We start from the raw sequence: 22,218 nt of genomic DNA on the forward strand, positions 1-22,218 counted from the left end.
GAAATGTCTCGCTGGCAAGTGCTCGAAAACAGCCAGGCCTGTTTGCACCAGATAAGGTAATACCTGTAAGGTGTTGTGCAAGGTTCAGGATGCCAAATTGCTTCAGGTGGTCCCAGACCCCCAAAAGGTATCTGCACAAGGCTGGAGTAAATAGTCACAAGGTATTCAACCCGTCTCACTTTCTCATTTATTAATTTCATTGTCCTTAATGACCCTTAATGATAGGAGGAAAACTGCAAAAAGCGGCATACACTAAAAGGTTTCTAGCACATTTAGTTGGGGGCGAAAATGACTAAACAGCTTCCTTAATGGTCCCTAAATTTGTGATCTATATAAATATGAATGACTCTGTGGGCTGGTATAACCCTGTGGGTAGATTTTATGGAAATTTTGTAGCGTTATCAGAGTGAAACAATATCATCTATCTCTACTGCATAAATGTGATACAAGTTAAGGATGAAGTACACTGTACATATTATCAAAGTGTGCTGTGTGAGGTCAGAGAAAGTATGGATGCATACCAATGGAAATATACAGGCTGTACAGTGTTGATAAGCTCATGGGTATTATTCATCTGCCTTTTGGATGAACCATATGGACAATGAATATGCAGCAAAACTACCCTAGATAAAAACACAACAGATGGCCCACCACAGAAATTCTTACAAAAGCAAATAGGTTTCTTTAAAATGCTTTAAAGAGCAAGTTGGGTTTGATCCTCATTTTATGAAACAACAGTTTATGAACAGTTATTTTGCTATTAGATTATACGGTTCAGTGTAAGAACGAACTGACTACAGTAGAACTTTTGCTTATTACATCATACTGGGTATGAATGATACAGTATATGGTGAATTCAGATTGTGATGAAACAAGAAGAGAGAAAGAGATTCTGTTCCTCTTTTATTAACTATTACAAACTTCTTACCTGCACAATCATACTTAACTGCCCCCTATTCTATCTTGCAATTAAATTTTGGCACAGTGAAAAGACCTTCATTTGTCTTTGTCAGGGAATTAAGGAAAATCTGTTTGACAGACCTCCAACTAATAAGGCAAAGAAAAGGCCAACTCATTTTCACTGTCTGAAGCCCAAGGCATTTTGTCCTGATTCAACCCTTTCCAATGTGAAGTTCTGCTGCTGAACAATAAATATCAAAATATTGTAAAATATACTCAATGGAAAGCCATAAGGTAGTGTCGAAGGAAAGAAAATCATTTTATTTGCTTCAACACTTTGCTAGAACGAAACACTAACAATACATCACATAACAACATGTATGTAAGCATGGTTTGAAACCTTACAAATTAGGTGTCCAGCAAAACTGTCCTGTCATAGATGTCTTTTGCTGGTCTCCAGCTGCTCAGCCTCTTGACTTCAAGAATGTCCTCATCTCGAGCACGACTTTTATGTTTCTCCGCATACAGTGCACTGTGAATATACAGTACATACACCTCAAGAAATTCCATAGATATATCTTATCAGCCATGAACGGTGCAGGTCACCATAATTTTCTACCTACCTGATATCTTTTGTTGGTGGTTTTAGGTGAAAAAATGAGACAAAAGGCCTGGACCTGAAGTAATATACAAGTAAATATGTAAAAATCAATTAACTGTATCTGTGCTCAAGTTTTGTCTCCTCACTCTTGTCTTCCAGATGTTTCTTGTTAATTATTCTTGTTAAAACATTAGGTTCTTGTGTATATATAGCCTCTGTGTTTTCCTTTACTTTGGGCATCTTTCAATTGCCCTGCTGTGTGCTGTGAAAGTTCAAACCGTTGGATGTCTGTATATTCACTTTCAATGGGGAGTTTTGAAATGTTGTACTTTGATACATCCCTTCACAGGAAGTGGAAAAAAGGGTGTTTTTATGTTCATTACAGTCCCATCTTTTGGTCTATCTTACTGCATCTACAGTAACCATGTTGGTCCTTACCCAAAAGTGGCTGTGCGCAGTGATGATTCATATTTATGAAAGTCAGGGCTGTACTCAGGAACTAGAAATGGTCTGACCTTTGTTGAAGGGTAGATGCTGCATTTGTCTGTGGCTGAAAAAACAACAAGATGTGGTTTATTAAAGTTCTGACTGTCTCTCAGACTATAAATGTTTCAAACTATGTACTGTATGTTATAAAAAATGATAAATTACCCATGACCTAAAACAACATAGGGTGCACTGACTACACTTCACTAAATACAATTCCGCTTTATATGAATAGTTAAGAGCAGTAGCAGGGAGTAACATTATTAGCATTGATAATTTATCTCTTACCCTGCTTTTTCCTCCCCATGGATGATTCCAGCGAATTTTCTGAATTGCAACTCATGCTTCTCGCATGATTAATGCCATCCATAAAACATCTCTTTCCAGTGTGATAGGTCTTGGGCTGTCCAAAGTTTGGATAAAAGCTCCATTCAGATGCAGACATCCTATTAGCCTCTAAATGGACATGTAAATAAATATAAATGATTTTAAAAAATGATCCCAGAATCTTATGACAAATTCCAAAGAAAGAGTTAAAAGTAGAGCTAAAAGCATCTTAGATGTTACAGCCTTAGTGATTACTGTAATGAAGTCATAGGAAAGTTTTCATGTACAGCTGCCACTAGAGATACTTTTACTAATGCTTGAACAGATAGATGTTGCTGATCAAAGCCTGACTCACGTGAGAAGGATCTCATCAGTTTCCTTTCATTGGGAAACTTTATGTCTTTGATGTGTGGAAATGGGGCGTCACTGTATCGAGGTTCAGGTATCCAGCGCAACTGGGATTTCCAGTCAAGGTCACATCTGAAAGCATTGGTATCATTTTAATGTAGTGAAGAAAAAACTCCTATGCATAAAAGCATAGGATACACATAGACATTAAGTTTGACTTCATTTGAAATATTGACATTGGCTAGAGACAGAGCACAAGTTTCACAGTTAACTGCAATGCTGTAACCTCAGAGCTTTAAAATTAAGACTCAAGAGTCTCTCTGAAATTCTGTTCAATTTACGATTCTGACTACACAATAAAACTTTGACACTTTGCTTCTACTGCTTCAAACACTAAAGGAAAAATTGAAAAGCTGTCATTCACAAGCAACTTCAACTGCAGTTAAATCAATTTTTAATACTTTATGGGAGAGAAACTGATTCATGAAATAGTTACTCAGTGAGAATAGGCTCAGCGTGTCTAACGTGAGGCTTGAAGTCCTGCTCTTTTCCAAAATTCCAGAAGGAGTCACCAAAGTCGGTGTGTTTCTTCATATCGCAACACCGTGACATTTCACTATAAGTAACAAGAGAAAAAAAAAAAAATGATGGAAAAAAGGGAATGATCTGCTATGCAGTACTTTTTGAACTTAAAGTAAATGTAGGCCTATAGGCTATCGCTTGTGTTGTAAGTAAAGTATCTCTATGAAAAAATAGCCTAAGATTTTTAGAAATAGTGCTAATTCCCTGCTAAAAAAACAAAACAAAAAAACAATAGAAGCCCAATAGAAACCATCACAGAAATTCTAATGGTTTCCATTAAAATACCATTATAAACCATTAGCTTTTTCCAGTAAAACCATTACAAATTTCCTTTTTGTAGTGTGTTTTGGGCATTTTTCCAATAGGATTTAACATCCCACCAATAGAATCCATCACATACCAGTAGACACCATTATACTTTCCATTACAACCAATACAATTCCCATTATAACCATTAAATCCATTAAATTTTCTATTGTGTTTTGGGCAGGGTTCTATTGTTTTTTTCAGCAGGGTTAAAAGCTAATTAATTTAATTATTTAAGCACACACACACACACAAAGATCTCAAAAACACTATACACTTCGTGAGGCGTAAGCTACAACTTTTTAAGAAACAAATGACTGAATTCAGAGTGAATTTATAGTGTTATTTCATGTGATTGTGAGCAAGTGTTGGAATTGAGACTTTATTTTAGTCTACTTTCGCCCATCGCAACTCGACTACTATAAATATTTTGTAGTAAATAAAAGATCAATGTTAGACTGTATATATGGACCAAATATATCCTGGAAACCTTACCTCGTGTTCATTACGTAGCTAAATGATCCAGTGATCTTTGTACATCGAGTTGAAGGCTGTAGACAAAACTATTGTAATAATCCGTTGCCAGGAGAACAGCAAAACTGACAATAGCCTTTAGATACAAATGATACAAATGCACTGTAAATCGATTGTGTAGCCTATATACTTGTTTAATTATTCACTTACTTACTGATATGCATCATTTATTCACATATGGTAACTCTGTCGGTCTATTTGTTTGTTAGGATACGGTACAAAATGTAAGTAAATAATTTGAATTTGCCCGACTTTAGCCTGTCAAAACGCAAGATGGCGCAAGAAGGTAATTTGTCCTTACAAGGATGCTGTTAAAGTATGTCTTAATACTTTTATATGTCTATTATGTGTGTGAATACTGCCTATATATAGAGCTATATAGCTATAGCGTATATAATATTAAGTATAGGACCATTATAACTGATACTCTGCAGTGATTATTGCAGGCTACTAGAACATAAGTCTAGAGGAAGTCTGTGGAAAGTTTATGTAACAAGCATAACTATTTAAAAAAGAAACAAAAAACGATTAAATCGCCTTAGCAAGAGTGATGTTTCTTAACTTAATGCAGATGAAATATAGAAAGTGGCCTGTCATGATGAGGGCTGACTTTGATATTAACTAATTTTATAAATATCTGAAGGAGTTATTTATAGCTGTGAAAACATATAAAAGAGGAATATTTTTAAAATGACCCTCTTCTTTCTGTCAGGACATAGCTAGTTGTGATTCCTAAAAACATACAAAGACTACTGGCCATATTCTGTTTATTATGCAGTCTATATGAAATACATGCGTTGTGGCATGAGGACAATTGGTTTTAGGGGTAGTGAGTGGTAATGTCAGAACTGTGATCTGGTATATATAATTGTTTTTATTTTCATCTCATTAACTGTACATGTCGCTGTTTTAAAAAGTAATGTTGTGGGACCTGCTCTGGCCCAGTGTCTGATTTGAGAGAGACAGAGAAAGAGAGAGCCAAAGAGAAAGAGAGAAAGAGAGAGAGACAGACAGAGAGAGAGAGCTCTTTAAATCCACCTGTTAGCCGGCATATATTCTTGCGCCTTCGGTTTGGGAAGGTGAACTGATCGCCAGGACCGTGTGTCAGTGATTTAACTCAAAGTTCTGCATTTTTCCAAAGTCTTCACCGCGTACAATCTGCATCTTTAATGGACTATCACTGCCGACGACACCATACGGGACAATGTTAATGCATCATTTGCTTAACCGTCCACAAATGCCCTGATCTCGCAGGGACTTCGCAACAGTGCTGCAACTCGCGCAAAATCGACACACCACAGGAATTTTTTTATTCATTCGTGAATATGGCAAAGCGACTGCACTGAACTGGAGCTGTGGTTTGCAACACAATGTTGCAAATATTTTGAAGAAGAACACGATGCTCTCCCTCTCGCATGCCCCGTAACTGCTTGCATTCATTCAGTCCAGCTTGGCTCGAGCTCCGTCTTCTCTCCTGGAGATTTTCCTTCCAGTTTCCTCTCAATTATGTTCACTTTCGCTGCCTTTTGCTATATGCTTTCCCTTGTCCTCTGTGCTTCTCTCATCTTCTTCGCGATCTGGCATGTAAGTGTTTGCATCTTTGATGTGCTTTGTGAAAATATGCTGCAGAATGGCATGCATGTGTTAGAGCAGAGGTTGCTGCATCAGACAAAACTGTCCATCACCAGATCAAAGCCTCCTTGATATTATGAATGTCTCTGGCATGTCTTACATCACCAAATTCAGAAGTCACTGATGATCATTTGAGTGTAAATTGATAGTGAAATTAGACTTGGGTCACAGCATTGGTACACATCCTGACTTGGTGGCACCAGCTTGTGTCAGGGAAGTCTTTTGCACACCTTTTTGGGGGGGTTTCCCATCTCTCTAATGGACAAAACACCTTTGTGGGTTGTTTCAGATCCTGTTTATCCATTTCAGGAAACACATACTTGCGTTTAACCCCTTTACGGTTCAACTGTACAAGCCACGGTCAGTGTTATTTTCCGGCTGCAGTTTGTGCCTGACGTGTATTGATGTTACGCTGTCCTTTATGTCTGTGCACTTTATGCAAGGTGTAACACTGTTTTTTTCTTCCTTGAGGAAAGCTGCATTAAAGCACTGGCTCACATTCACAGCACTGCAAGACTGCTCTAGATTTGGGTCAGCACAGTCGTTTGCCCTAGGCTTGCTTTTGCATGGCAACAGACATTATAGCCTCAAGGGTTAAATAAGGGGTAATTATGAGGACATCACATTTGACCCAGACCTAAGACATCATTCAACTCAATCTATTTCCAATAAACTGTCCTTCAGTTATTCTAAAAGAAGTTCCTTTTATTTGTCAGTTATTTTGTGAGGAAGGCAGAAATGCTGTCCTCAGCGGTTTCAGCTTTTGAATCTTTAATAGACTTAATTCAATCGGCTCACAATGGGAAAATCCTGACACGTCGACCTTCTTTCACGTCTGCAAATTGAATACATTTTAGGTTTCGAGTGTAGGTTCAGCATGTTACATAGTGTACAGTATGCTGTGAAGCAGAGTTTTTATTGAATGCACTGAATATATAGTATGCATTATGAGACAGCTTCCTCACTGTCCTTTTAAGCCATGTTTAAACACAGTATGTCACCCAGACATATCAAAGAGAGCAGCATCTGCTTTAAAAGGACCTATTATTATAAAATCATGATTATTAAATGCCAAGACATTGGGAAATTCTGAATATCAGTGGAACTTTAGTTGATAAGTGTCCTTCAGCCAACATCCTACGTGTTGTGAGTCTGTTTTTAATAACACACATAAATTCTTATTTATATATACAATTATCATGCTGACAGTACTTATTGGCTGATGGCACCATACAAATGCACACAATCCCAAGGGACTATCTTGAGCTGTAGTGTGAAAAGCAGTAGACAGGGACAATATCTACAAAGTACATTTCACGCTTTTAAGAACCCTCCACAAAGAAACTGGAAAAGCATCTACTATTACATAATATTTGTGGTTTATTTATTGTTAGCAAAAGTTTGGGGTCAGTGAGATTTTTTTTAAGAATTAATTTAGCAAGGACACAGTAAATTGATCAAAAGTGACAGTAAAGACATTTAAACATTACAAAATCTTCAAATAAAAGCCACTCTTTGGAACTTTCTATTCATCAAAGAATCCTGAAACAAATCACTAAATATTAGGAATATTAGGAATTAGGAACTTGATATATTTGAAATATTTCTTGAGCACTGATTCAGCATATTAAAATGATTTCTGAAGGATCACGTGACACTGAAGACTGGAATAATGGCTGGTGAAAATTTAGCTTTCGGGTATAAATGATATCTACCAGCAAAGATAGCAAAATCCTTGGAATCTCTTACACAACCTTTTAAAAGTGAAGTTTTCAAACACTGCTAAGCCTATCTTTCTTTATCTTAACTTAGATTACGAGCATGGAAGAATCTATCTGCCGTCCTTTTCAAAGGGATCTAAAGAGATGCTTAATCTGCATATTTCCTCTTGTGTGTTATTCTACATCTGAAGGGAAATGATCCCCACATTAGCTTAACTAACACTGAGAGTCAAAAGCTCCCTAAGCAGATGTTTCGAGTCCACTTTCACAGCCAGTGGAAACCAACACATTAGTGCCCACAAAACGTTTGGCAAAGATGCACAGTTTAGAACAGTATTTAACAGATTGTCAGTGAATGCAGTGGTGCGTTCATCTGTGAAGGTTTAGATGTATTATTGAGATGTATAGTGGTCGTCCTAATTGTGGCACATTTAATTCAAAAATCCCGCAAGCTACTGTACTTCGAAGAGCTCTTGTTAAACATCGGAGGGCAACTTGATTATTCTACAAGGGGAACTGTGTTAAACAGGCTTACACATGCTAACATGACTTGAATAATGCCAATATATGAAGCACAGTCCTTTTAGAACAAAACATCTTTGCTATACAGACTAGATTTTCAGTTACATCTATTCACAAAAACAGGTTAATGTTATGCATTTGAAAATAACACACCACCTACACTAAACCCTACCCTAAATCTAACCAGTAGTGTAAGCAAAAGCTTGCTTTTACAAGAATAATAGTTTTCAGCTATATTTCAGCTATTTTATCGTGACTCACAATTCACAGGATACCTGAAATGCTCTGCATTGCAATTACAGTGCTTACCGGGGGTGCTACCGAGCAAGTTTACTACACCAGAAAAGCCATACATATGAAACCTGTTGTGATGCAAATGTAAAAATGTATTAGTTTACAAATTATACACTATGGAAAAAAGTGTTTTGCCATAACAAGCTGTTGGTGTTTTACTGCTACAATTGGTCATTTGTATGTGAATTGTATGTATAGGTTTGTTTATGGAGTTTTGGAGCAACAAAATTTCCAAGGAGCCTATGCTGGTTTTGTCATTTGGCTTACGCAAGCTAATAGTATTATGAAGGGCTTACGCAAGCTAGTAGTATTAGGAAGGTCTCTAACCCAAAATCTTGGGTAGTACCACTAAGAAGTGGTATTAACACAATTTTGGAAATAATAGGCATTGGGTCAGTGTTAGAGAATGAGGTGATGGATTAGGGCAAGCGTGATAACATTTGTAGACATTACAGCAGGCAATTCAAAAAGAAATCTATAATTTCTCACAGCCCAATTCCCTCTTACTGGCAACACAATGTGTTATAATCATGATAAATGTGACCCTGGACCACAAAACCAGTCTTAAGTTGCACGGGTACATTTGTAGCAATAGCCAACAATATTGTATGGGTGAAAATCATAAAATTTTCTTTTATGCCAAAAGTCATTAGGATATTAAGGAAAGATCATGAAGATATTTTATAAATTTCCTACCGTAAATATATCAAAACTTATTTTTTGATTAGTAATATGCATTGCTAAGAACTTCATTTGGACAACTTTAAAGGCGATTTTCTCATTATTTAAATTTTTTTCACCCTCATTTTCAAATAGTTGTTTCTCAGCCAAATAGTGTCCCATCCTAACAAACCATACATCAATGGAAAGCTTTTTTTATTTAGGTTTCATATGATGTATAAATCTCAATTTAAAAAAATTGACCCTAATGGCTAGTTTTGTGGTTCAGGGTCACAAATATGAGAATGTTTGAGGAAATCACATCTAATCATTTTAAATATTAGAGACAGAGTTTACTGAGAAACAATTCTATTCTGTGCATTACGAGTATATTTATATACAAGTACAGTTCTCCAGTCAGCTCAGCTTTTTTCAATACAACGTAATCCCCAGATGGGTAAACTGATGTCACATAGGGAACAAAACAGCAATGTTTCCACATGGATGCAATGTGCACATGTTACATTCATTGTTGATTTTCTTTCTGGAAGGCATGTAACATATGCAGGAACATTTTGAATTTCTTACAACTATGATTAAGATTCATATGCTGCTGTCAGGTTTAAACCCGGCCTTATTTTAAATTAACCCATTTTAAGTTATTTTTATGGTTCATCAACATTTAGAAAAGTGTTCAGTTATTTATGTCACTTGTAGCTTATATGGTTCAATGATCCCACTTTCATGGTGCAAGTTTAAATGTGATTATTAAAGGATGGCCAGATTTTAAACGTGTATGTAATGCATTTTTTTTCTGGTTATGTAGCAGTTACACCGCACACACTTATTTGACAGCCAAGCAGAAAAGCAGTTAAAATCTTACCCCATTTTTACTGCTCATGTCGCCTACAGAATTGAGAGAATATTGATATACTATGGGAGAGCTAGTGTAGGAGGAGAGGGCAGTTTGGTCTGTAACAGGGGAAATAAGCTTGTCTAATTTGATCTAACTTTAATTTAAGCTTCTCTTGCCTTGTGCATGAGCTATAGCCATGAGGCACCATAAGACCCTATTTGCTCTAATGCACTTACTAAAGGGGATAATTTCATATGCCTTTGCAATCTGTATAATTTTTGTCACATCAAAAACTACTTCCACCATCATGATATACTAGATATTCATGATGTACTAAGGATTTCAAGATGTTGTGAACTCAAGAACCTAAATATTCAAGCTTATCACATGTGGTCTTTTATGTATCTCATTCTACAGCATAATATATATATATATATATATATATATATATATAATATGATTGATAATAGTACACAACATATTTCCGTTTTATCACCAAGCTCTACTTCTGCTATGCCTATGAGATGCTAAAATAACGTAGGATAAATCAAAGTAATAAAAGGAGCGCATATCCTTGAAAATCACACAAACGCTGCAAATCCATGTGTCTAGCCTAATGATAATGATCGTGTTCCCTTTTTTTCTTTGGGTTTTCAGATAACAGCCTTTGATGAGCTTCAGGCAGACTTCAAGGTGCCGATCGATCAGGGCAATCCACTTCACGCGGTAAGTCATGCAAATAATGGACTTGATCATTTGATTTATTGCCCTTTCCTGCACTTCCATGGAAATGAATGAGTTTGTATGCGTGCGTGTGTTTGTTTGTTTATGGTGGGAATATATTTTAGCAAGCCCTCCGATCTTTTGCAGGCACCAGGTGTGTTCCCTACCCCAAACTCTGAAACATTTCCTGTCATCCGCAGCATAGCATGAATAATCCATAGAGCAGCTGTCTATGTGTTGTCTTTCCTCTGCTGGAGGCCCTGGCAGCTTTAATCTCGCTAATGAATTCAAACTGAGGCAACTTTTCCAGCTTTTTGAATACACCAACTGTTATCCAAAAGTTTAGAACAGCATTGTCAATCTAGATGCCAGCATTGTAGAATAATTTACATGTGTGTGCTTGATACCTCGCCAGGCTACGTAGTGACAGAAAACAAAGCAAGAGGCACAGGCGAATGCAGATATTTTTGGTCTTTTGGACTTCGTGTCGGAAAGTCTCACTCAGAAAGTGGCACTGTGATGAAGTTTCTGAGTCATGTATCCGCTCTGCACAAAACTTCTGTAGTCGTAATTTATTGCTGTCTTCCCAACAAAGTGTCAAAGTAAAAGATACACGCTCTATAAGTCACGCACCCCTCTGTCAGACTGGAGGGAACTATGGAGGATCTGGAAGATGGGGGTGCTAAAAGATTGATGGCCTCCTAGCTGATCTCACCACCCAGTCAAGTCAATCTCACACCCTGCCTGGCTAATTGGTGGCTTCTGTCAGTCTTCAGCTGGGAGGAAGTCAGGACTTCATCCTGTTATTCTCGTTGGAGCTCCCCTTATGACTCTAGTCTGCACAGTACTGCTGCACTCACCGTGTTCAGTCCCTCAGGCTCCTTTCACACCTGGCATTAACATGCTTTTCATAACCAGACAGCAAAATTATTTCTTTATGAGTAGTTTTTAGGGTTGAGAATTAATTTTATGCTGTTAATATAGATGTAGTAATTCACACAATTAATGCAGCATTGTTTTTGTTTTTTTGTTTGTTTTTTAATTTCTGAGGGTAGCTAATGTTTTATTATGCTTATGCAGTTTGGGTCGAAACAACACAGTCTGCATGTACCCTGTGATCAGCCATACTTGAATGGCTATAAATATTAATTTCTTCCTCAGAAACTGAGGGGGGACAGCAGTATTGGTAAAGATAACTGTGAGACTGGCCTTGATAGTACTTGATAGTAAGAAGATATTAGCATAAGATGAGACAGAATAGAGAATCTTGAATTAAGTTTATTTTTCTTACCCCACTGGCAAGCAGTTTTTCCCCTTGTTTAAGCAGAAATTAATAGTAAATATATACAAATAATAGCAGTATCAGTATCACTATTCATATTAACAATATTGGTGAGACTGGCTTTGATAGTAATTTGATGTAATTGTATGTGAAATTTTATATTGTGTTATATTTTATGTAAAATGTATTATCTTTATGCTGATTCTATATTCATTTGGGGATTCAATGTGCAATTATTATTACATATTTTAATGTTAGATGCAATTAATTGAGATGAATTATGAACAGAAAACTGTGATTATTAATTTAAAAATGTTTACTCAATTTGCAACTTGTTTTCTAGTAGATAATATCTAAACATCCTTTAAACAAGATACATTCACAAACCAAAATTGCTAAAGATGTTATCATAAGATAACACAGTTTTTCTTACCCCGTTTGCAAAATAGCATTTGTCTTGTTTTAAGCATAAAACCAAACTAAATTTAGTGAGGTTTAAATATTTTAAACTTTAATATTGCTGATAAATCAGGGAGCAAGAGCTAGCAGAACCGTCACATTTAACTGCCCTTGACTGCCGCTGCCCGGCTAATTCTGTGGAGGCATTCAAGACATAATTCTCCAGCAATTAAACACTTCTGACGCTATTCTTTTATAAGATTCTCTAATAATCCTTGATGAGTTTTCTTTATGTGTTGAAACGAGGCATCTTTCATTTTAACGTTATGAACTCATTAGACGGAATTTGTATCTGCTGCGCTGCCTGATGCGCACAAGCTTTTAATATTTTATCATGCTAATGTTCTAGATAGACATTGCCATGCATGTGACTGATTTCAATGTAAAACAACACTAAATTAGAGGTATCATTATGTTGCTTGCATGACGGCAAGAGTTTTATGATCCAGATGTATATCAGCATGCACAATATGAGCAATCCAACATATTAGCTCAGTTTTTTTTACTTTTACTTTTGTAGAGACGTATGCAAAATTCAATACTCAGTGCCAAGCTTTACCAGTTGAGCTACAGAAGGATTGATAAAATATTAGCTAATTGTCTAGTAATTGTCAGAACTTATAGTAACAATATTACTTACCACGTCCACTTTAGATTTTACATTAGACAAGCCAGAATTATTCACACAATAAGCTATTTTCATAAAAAGTTAAAAAGTTTAAATTATTAACATAATGCAGACTGACAATTGACAATTGCGGTTTTTAAAACAGATTGTGGTCAGCTAAAACTGTCTGCAAATGAACCCCTATTTAATGTATTCTAAGCCATATTTTATTATAACTGTTTTTACATTACATGTTTTTGTTCATGGTTTGAGTATGAGGGGATGCCAAGCAACATATCTATGTTGGCATCTGCCTAATTTGGCTAGTGTCTAAAGTGACCGAAATTATTTTTTTCCGAGGCTCAGCTTTTGATCACATCTGTTCATGCTCTTTTCATGCCATAATTATAGATGCTGAATATTACTTGTGTTACAGAGATGACAGACTCACTTCTGCTGTGTTTGCATTTGTGTGTCCGTCAAGGATTACCCATTTGTACGTTGCAGATTCCATGGCTCAAGAACATAATATTCTTGCTGCTGTATTGACTCTTTGTCCTATATTTAATATATTGTTTACACTGTATGCCAGCACTTGTCAGGCAGAATTTGTGCTGACGAATATTTCAAAGGGAGCTGAGTCTAATTGCCTGCTAATTAAAAGTGCTGATATGGCTGCAGTTATCTCTAGACGCTATGGCTGCCAGTGGAATATATTTGCATGCTGTTGTTGAGGAGAAATGGTGTGAAAAAATGTCTTAAGCAAATTTGGATGAACTAAAATGAGGTGCGACCCAAAAATAGGCCAAGAGTTGAGTGTAACTTTCATGGATGTTTGGTGTAATCTCTGAAACACAGCTGTGTGCTGGAACAAGAGAGTGGGAGGTTGCCAATCAAACCCTTGAAAAAACTGCTTAAAAATGCACTGAGGAAACTTTGGGAAAATAGCTGCATATCAATTACTTTTTACAAATTCAGCAAACAAGCGTAATGCCACATTTTTTTACTAGTGAAATAATTTGTATCTTTGATAAATATATTGCAAGATAATTGTAGTAAAACAGTTTTAATAAGTAATATATCATGTACATTTTAATGAATATATTAATGTAAATGATTATATTATATTATATGTTAATATATTAAACAAACAACCTTTTTTTCTTCAATATATTATACTGCATATTATTTGAGCCTGGACACATAATTAGGTTATTGCAAAGTTTTTATCCCATGTGTTATTTTGAATACTCTGTAACAAATAAAATAAAAAATAAAATAAAATAATAATATAATTTTATAAAAATTAAGAAAAATAAAGTAAGTAAATAATTATTATATTTCCCCTGTCTGAAAATAATTTGTACATGTAAAAACATATACAATATAGAATACAGCAACATCATTAGTTTGTGTGTGTGTGTGTGTGTGTGTGTGTGTGATTAAACTGACTAGCAAGGCCATTTCTGAGTAGGAGTGTTGTATTGGTCACTATGGGTGGCTCTGTGGATCAGTGAATAACAGAGCAAATTATTTAATTATTTACATGTGCAGGCTAGTAGTGTAAATAATGTATTGAGTTGAATAAAGTTAATGTGAATTTAAAAAATAGCAATCAAATATGTATGTTTAAACTTAGACAACAGCATCTTTGCACTCCTGCCAAACGACGAACAATGCTCTTTTAGGCAAAGTGCTGCCATTTTTCTTCTGTGTTACTCATGTATGATTTATTTGTGCCTTAACATATGTCCATACATGCCTCCTATTGCATTCTGCTGCTTTTTGTGCCTCAAATATGAAAAAATTATTCCATAGTGCATATATGAAAAAAAAGGCATGCAGAGAAAGTAAATTCTGGATGAAAAAAAAAAAACCTCTAGCCTGGTTTAAATCTTCATACTTTGCATTGAGATCTCTGTTGAATTCCACTGCACACATGTGATTAAATGATAATCCGTGAACTACTATGTCTGGGTGTGTATATATAAAAATAGATTTTGAAACATTGTCCCTGGAGAGTACTGCCATTTTCCTGCCCCCCAAAACATACATGTTTGGATGTAATCGCCATATGCCATTTTCACATGACATTCAACAATCTCCCTTCCGTTTTTTCCACCTCTTGGCAGTTGTTTTTCTAAATGCAAGTCCCTTGATGTCCTTGCCAGTGTATAGTGCTCTGTGATTCTGCAAGGGAACACGGGCCAGGAGCCGAGGGAAGACAAGAGCCTTAGGCAGCAGTGCATGTCAAAGCCATAACCACTGTGTCATAACACCTATTATATGAATGCATATATACTATAACTTTTAAACCTAGTTAAAATCTACTCCCCTACTCCTGCTTTTTTGATGCATCAAATCAGCTTTTTAGCAGCTGAAGGATGTGGCCTTCATACTAGTTTTGTCCTTGAGATTGGCATTTTAGGTGTTATGGGAGATTTAACAGATATTTATTTCTCTTAACAGCGTGAAAGACTTCGAAATATTGAGAGGATCTGCTGCCTGCTGAGAAAGGTATGTAACGTCTTTATCTGTGGGGAAAATTTAAAAGTTTAATCCTGATTGACCACTTTACTGAGCATTCAAGGGGACATGCACTGTATTTTACACTTCGAATTTCCTTTTATTTAAAATAATCATAATATATAGTAAACTTTAACCAAAGGATATTGTCATGGAGCCTGTGATGAGTAGAGTCCAATTTTAGTGATGACCCTTTCTATTGTATGTATTTGTAGTATGACAATAATTTGGCAACATTTTATGATTCATTTAATTAAAAATATTATATGGGAAACTAGTGCTTAAAATGTTCAGTATGCTGCAATATATGCATGGTTATGTATGGCTATATATTGATAAATATAATATTACATTGAAAATGATGATTTATTAATCAAAGGTATTATAAAGTGTTTCCCACACCTACATAGTGTGAAACTGAACGCATTCTGGGTGGTTGAACATTTGAATCCAAGCACTATCCAAGTTACAAGGGGCCAGAACCTGTTATGTTCCATATAGAGGTGCTGGTCATATAATTAGAATATCCTCAAAAAGTTGATTTATTTCACTAATTCCATTCAAAAAGTGAAACTTGTATATTATATTCATTCAATACACACAGACTGATATATTTCAAATGTTTATTTCTTTTAATTTTGATGATTAGAGCTTACAGCTCATGAAAGTCAAAAATCAGTATCTCAAAATATTAGAATATTTACATTTGAGTTTGAATAAATGACCATCCCTACAGTATAAATTCTGGGTATCTCTTGTTCTTTGAAACCACAATAATGGGGAAGACTGCTGACTTGGCAATGATCCAGAACACGAACATTGACGCCCTCCACAAAGAGGGTAAGTCACAGAAGGTCATTACTGAAAGGTGTGGCTGTTTACAGAGTGCTGTATCAAAGCATATTAAATGCAAAGTTGACTGGAAGGAAGAATTTGGGTAGGAAAAGGTGCACAAGCAACAGGGATGACCGCAAGCTTGAGAATACAGTCAAGCAAAGCCGATTCAAACACTTGGGAGAGCTTCACAAGGAGAGAACTGAAGCTGGAGTCAGTGCATCAAGAGTCACCACGCCAGACGCCTTCAGGAAAAGGGCTACCAAGCCACTTCTGAACCAGAGACAATGTCAGAAGCATCTTACCTGGGCTGTGGAGAAAAGAACTGGACTGTTGCTCAATGGTCCAAAGTCCTCTTTTCAGATGAAAGTAAATTTTACATTTCATTTGGAAATCAAGGTCCCAGAGTCTGAAGGAAGAGTGGAGAGGCACAGAATCCATGTTGCTTGAAGTCCAGTGTGAAGTTTCCACAGTCAGTGATGATTTGGGCTGCCATGTCATCTGCTGGTGTTGGTCCACTGTGTTTTCTGATGTCCACAGTCAACGCAGCCATCTACCAGGAAGTTTTAGGAAATGCTTCCTTCTGTTGACAAGCTTTATGGAGATGCTGATTTCATTTTCCAGCAGGACTTGGCACCTGCCCACACTGCCAAAGGTACCAAAAGCTGGTTCAATGACCATAGTGTTACTGTGCTTGATTGGCCAGCAAACTCGCCTGACCTGAGCCCCATAGAGAATCTGTGGGGTATTGTCAAGAGGAAGATGAGAGACACCAGACCCAACAATGCAGATGAGCTGAAGGCCACTATCAGAGCAACCTGGGCTCATAACACCTGAGCAGTGCCACAGACTGATCGACTCCATGCCACGCCGCATTGCTGCAGTAATTCAAGCAAAAGGAGCCCCAACTAAGTATTGAGTGCTGTACATGCTCATACTTTTCATTTTCATACTTTTCAGTTGGCCAAGATTTCAAAAAATCCTTTCTTTGTATTGGTCTTAAGTAATATTCTAATATTTTGAGATACTGATTTTTTACTTTCATGAGCTGTAAGCTCTAATCATCAAAATTAAAAGAAATAAACATTTGAAATATATCAATCTGTGTGTAATGAATGAATATAATATACAAGTTTCACTTTTTGAATGGAATTAGTGAAATAAATCAAGTTTTTGATGATATTCTAATTATATGACCAGCACCTGTATGTATATATATATATATATATATATATATATATATATATATATATACGTATATATATTGTGCCAACATCAGCAGAACGCCTTTATGAGTAATATGTCTGATGGTATGAGGCTCGTCTAGAGTCCCAGCTGCTCCGTGTGCATGTGCACCTTGCAGAAAAGGTTTCTGCTGTCAGTCAGTTTCACCTGACTGCAAATGTAAAAGAAAACACTGCCTGACAAAAACACTTATCCAAGAAGAATCCACAAGGGCTTCATATGTGCTTGAGCTGAATTGCCTTTAATTTTACAGACACACCATTTATAAAATGGTTTGCAGCTTGTGATTGGACAAGCCACGTTTAAAGGCAATGAATGGTTTTAAAGCTAGTGTTTAAAGCTAGCTCTGTTTCCCCCCTCCCTCTTTGTTTCTCGGTTGGGTTCTTTATGTACACAGGGCATGTGGTTTGCCATTTATTATCATTATTAATTATCTTAGTTGTAAACATTAGCTTAAGGCTCTTATCGCTTCCCAATGGGCCACAGTGTCTTTGCTTTGACTGACTTGAGCACAGTGATAATTTGTGAGAATCAAGTGAGAGAGTAGATAAACAAAAGTGCATTTCCATTCTGAACAGGTAGTCCTATAACAGATGGCGTCTCTTTACTCAGCAAATAAGAGAGTTTAATATATTTGTGGATGGGAGAATACGCATATACCTAGCAGAGTTTTTGTCAGTGAGACAATTTTATTGCTGAGTGAATTTGTGGATTGTGCATCTTTCCAGAATGAGACATTCAGTTATGCTCACAGGTATTCAACGCTAGGGTGACAAAATCTAGCGTGAGATCATTTATTTTTCCCCACTAGAGGTGCAGAATATTTTTCACAGCCGACAAACAAACATGCATGTTTTCTCATTTTTGTTAGCCCGGTATAAATGTCAGTTTTTGACATCTGTGCTATTTCGTGTGTATTCACCAAAACGTCTGGAAAATAGAGAAAGGAATGGTGGTTTGTTTGACTGACTTAGAGTCAGTCAGACAAACGTATGCTGAGTCACACAGAGCTTCCTTGCAAAGCACCAGCATATTTTTAGACAACCGCTAACACATCTTTTCAGGATCCATAATTCAGATACCTTACACTTTAATAAATGTATACACATTAATACAGAGTGTATTTGTTTGTAACAAACACACACACACACACACACACAAGTTTGCAGTCAGTAAGATTTTTGGGGGGGTTTTTGGATGCATATATCGATTATTTATTACAGTAGGCCTATACTGTAAATACAGTAACAGTAATTTTATCCAATATTAATAATAAAATTTAATTAACTGCTTTCTATTCATTCATTCATTCCTTTGATGGAAAAGCTGAATTTTCAGCAGCATTACTCCAGTCTTCAGTCCTTCAAAAACTATTTAAATATACTTATTTGGTGTACAAGAAACTTGAACAAATTACTAATTATCAGGGTTGAAAACAGTTGTGCTGCCTAATATTTTGGTGGTAACTGTGATTCATTCATTGTAATTATCTGTCATTCAGGTTTCCTAATGAATAGAACGTTTTAAATATAGCATTTACTTTAAATGTCAATCTTTTGTAACATTATACATATCTTTACTGTCACTTTTGATAAATAAAAAATATTGTTTTTGAATGATAGTGCATATAAATTAGGTTGTATTTTTGTTTTATTCATTTTATTTATTTAAAACATTATCTGTTCAGGTGTTCAACATAGGTTGTTAACTTTTTATTTGTGCCCCCCAAAAATATGGCTCTGGGAATATATTATAAACTATATTATCACCATAATTCAACAGTTCTGCTCTGTGGCTTTGTATCTATGAATAATAATAGTTTCATTTTGCTGTGAAGCTCTGTCCCTGCAGTTTACCATTATTGTTTTGACCCTGTCTTTCTCTTAAGCTAAGCTTTTCTGTCTAACTCTGAAGGTCAAGGTCAATATTCCAGCAGCCAATCAGAGGCGTCCGCTGGGGGAGTGTGGCGTAATCCCCTATGGTTGCCAACGCTGTGTTTGTTCTTCAAACGAGAAGCTACTTTTTGATGTTGCAGTACAAACGTTTCTGTCCTCTCATCATTCCACTTCACACTTGCATTCATCACCAAAGGCATTTGCACAGAATTTGCGATAAATGGAAATGACAAGGTGGAACTGAAAGGCAGAGGATCATTCATAAAAGACCTGTATGATATGCATATCTCTTTGGAAACTATCCTAATGATGTTCGGGTACACGCTGATACACATAATTCGAGATACGACATAAAACATAAAGCATAAAACAGCTGATGAAACTTTTTTTGAACCCAGGGTCTGAGATCTGTGATGTTGCATCTTCTCAGAGGACTACAATAAGAACTTTGTAATTGCTGAATAGTGTACTTTTTGCACCAAATGGAATTGCAAAATGCTGATTGTATTTAAACAGGCTGCCTGAACATCAACCAAAGATAAAATAAATAAATTATAAATCTATATACACTACCGGTCAAAAAGGAGAGAGGGGGGGTTGGAGATTCTAGAAATTAATACTTTTATTTAGCAAAGATGCTTTAAATTGATTAAAAGTGATGATAAAGACATTTATAATGTTACAAAAGATTTCTATTTCAGATAAATGCTGTTCTTCTGAAGTTTCTATTCATCAAAGGAACCTGAAAAAATTCTACTCAGCTGTTTTCAACATAATAATAATAATAAATGTTTTTTGAGCAGCAAATCAGAAGATTCAAATGATTTCTGGAGGATCACGTGACTGGAGTAATGATGCTAAAATTCAGTTTTGAAATCACAGGAATAAATTACATTTTAAAATATATTCAAATAGAAAACAGTTACTTTAAATAATAAAAAAAATATTTCAAAATTTTACTGTTTTGCTGTACTTTGGATCAAATAAATGCAGGCTTGGTGAACAGAAGAGAATTCTTTAAAAAACATTAAAAATCTTACTGTTCAAAAACCTTTGACTGGTAGTGTGTTTTTAAACACATGCGTACACAAAGTATACCCAATTATTTCTATTATGGTGATAACACAGGCCTTGTTAAGAGATTGAGATGTACTTTTTCAAGAATAAGTCAGAACAAACCTCAGATTTGTAGACTGCTGTGTTTCACCCCAATCATAGTCCCTCACTTCTATGACTTTTCCAAGCAATCCTTATCTCATTAGAGCAGGGAATGTGATTTTTCTTTTTCACACCCTACACTGCAACACTGAGGCGCAGTAAGAAATCCTGCCTCTGCCTGGAGGAGAAGCTCCATTTGCCATCAAAGGGCTCAGGGCAGAGAACGAGGTGAGAGCTTTGTTGCACTGTTCTGAGTCTCCTACCTAGCCAAAAGCAGCCCAGTCATCATCAGACAGTTCAAAACTACTGCTGCCGAGGTGTAGCCCGCAAATGAATTTGCATGAGCTGCCTAGATTGGTCGTGTACAATGAAAAATGGAAACTTGCTTGAGAATTTATTAGCTTGTGATGTATATGCTAAACTCTTTTCAGAAAGAAAACCACGGTTAAAAATATACCTTTATTATCGAGCATCTTGTAGCTGGCCCCATGCTGCAGGAGAAAAGTGCATTCTCCTTTGTGGCTTTTAAAAATAGCTACATCTGGCTGGTAATCAGACAGTATCTTGTCTCTGTATGCATCTAGTTAGGTCTGAGACATGGGTGTGTAGGGGGCAGCAGGGGCCTATTAGCCTGTCACCAGCCTCTGAGACAATGTGCTCTCAGCAGAGGTGTGGCAGTGCTGCTGCTGCTGCTGCTGCTCATCTGTGGTATAATTAACTCTGGCCCTAAAAATTACAATCTTCCACTATAACTTTCAATTAGTGTAGCCCTTCCAGCTTGACGTCATTCGCTCCTACCCAAGGTTGACTTACATTTGCATATTTATTATGTTTTGTTTTTGTTTTTTGTTTTTGTTTAAAAGTGTTATGTTCCTTTCTGCACTGAATATTTTACCAATTAGATTATTCAATAAATTCACATTATTATATATTGCATATATAGCAGGGTTGTAGAAAAAGCAAAATACTACTGCAAAATGTATTATTGGTTGATAATAGATATTATGGTAACACACTTATATTAATATATTAATAATTAGGGTAACACTTTAGAATAGGGAACACATATTCACTATTAACTATGACTTTTCCCTCAATGAATTCCTTATTTGCTGCTTGTTAATAGTTAGTAAGGTAGTTGTTAACTTTAGGTATTGGGTAGGATTAGGGATGTAGAATAAGGCATTAATATGTGCTTAATTTGTACTAATAAATGGCTAATATTCTAGTAATATGTATGCTAATAAGCAACTAGTTAAGAGACCCTAAAATAAAGTGTTACCATAATTAGTAAGGTAGTTGTTAAGTTTAGGTATGGGGTAGGATTAAGGGATCTAAAATATGGTCATGCAGAATAAGGCATTAATATGTGGTTTATAAATACTAATAAATAGCCAATATGCTAGTAACATGCATGCTAATAGGCAACTAGTTAATACTGAGAATAGGTCCTTAAAATAAAGTGTTACCAATATTATTAATGTAAACTTTTGGCTAACATTACATGTTAGGTAACCATTCTCTTTCACATTCATTATTATGACAGTTTGAATACTTTTCATAAGTTTAATATTTGAGGACTTCATGCAAAACCTCTAAGTCAAAACCTTTTTCAGAGATATTTTCCTTTAAATAAGTATTTTTATCAGGCTCCTATAGGTTCAGTAGTTTCACTTTATGGCAATGAAAAGGCTACATGTTATTCATAGTTATTACATGT

The 22,218-nt window shown here is 35.9% G+C and overlaps 2 protein-coding genes across 7 annotated transcripts in view; one reads left to right on the forward strand and one right to left on the reverse strand.

Annotated features, from left to right (window-relative positions):
* Positions 1-1,185: 1,185 nt before the first annotated feature.
* On the reverse strand, positions 1,186-4,336 carry LOC131527509 (spermatogenesis-associated serine-rich protein 1). Of its 3 annotated transcripts, none has more exons than XM_058756658.1 (8): positions 4,239-4,336; positions 4,046-4,160; positions 3,159-3,278; positions 2,670-2,794; positions 2,276-2,443; positions 1,940-2,051; positions 1,524-1,577; positions 1,186-1,432 (listed from the first exon to the last, which is right to left on the reverse strand). In XM_058756658.1, exons 2-8 carry the CDS (start codon positions 4,054-4,056, stop codon positions 1,309-1,311), a joined length of 714 nt encoding a protein of 237 aa, XP_058612641.1. In that variant the 5' UTR covers positions 4,057-4,160; positions 4,239-4,336; the 3' UTR covers positions 1,186-1,308. The 3 variants fall into 3 exon arrangements, with proteins under 3 accessions (XP_058612641.1, XP_058612643.1, XP_058612642.1); XM_058756660.1 differs by having other exon boundaries at positions 4,046-4,101; positions 4,239-4,332; XM_058756659.1 differs by having other exon boundaries at positions 4,046-4,101; positions 4,235-4,318.
* An 827-nt stretch (positions 4,337-5,163) lies between these two features.
* Positions 5,164-22,218, forward strand: part of cnih3 (cornichon family AMPA receptor auxiliary protein 3) — a 28,901-nt gene continuing 11,846 nt past the window's right edge. For all 4 annotated transcript variants that reach the window (XR_009267610.1, XR_009267609.1, XM_058756060.1 and 1 more), the window contains exons 1-3: positions 5,164-5,668; positions 10,427-10,495; positions 15,310-15,357. Coding sequence is in view for 2 of the 4 variants with exons in the window: in XM_058756060.1 (XP_058612043.1) it covers positions 5,591-5,668; positions 10,427-10,495; positions 15,310-15,357 (195 nt within the window). In the remaining 2 variants the exon portion in view is untranslated. The remainder of the gene's footprint in view (positions 5,669-10,426; positions 10,496-15,309; positions 15,358-22,218) is intronic.

Source organism: Onychostoma macrolepis, chromosome 20, assembly GCF_012432095.1.
Source record: "Onychostoma macrolepis isolate SWU-2019 chromosome 20, ASM1243209v1, whole genome shotgun sequence".
NCBI lineage: Eukaryota > Metazoa > Chordata > Actinopteri > Cypriniformes > Cyprinidae > Onychostoma > Onychostoma macrolepis.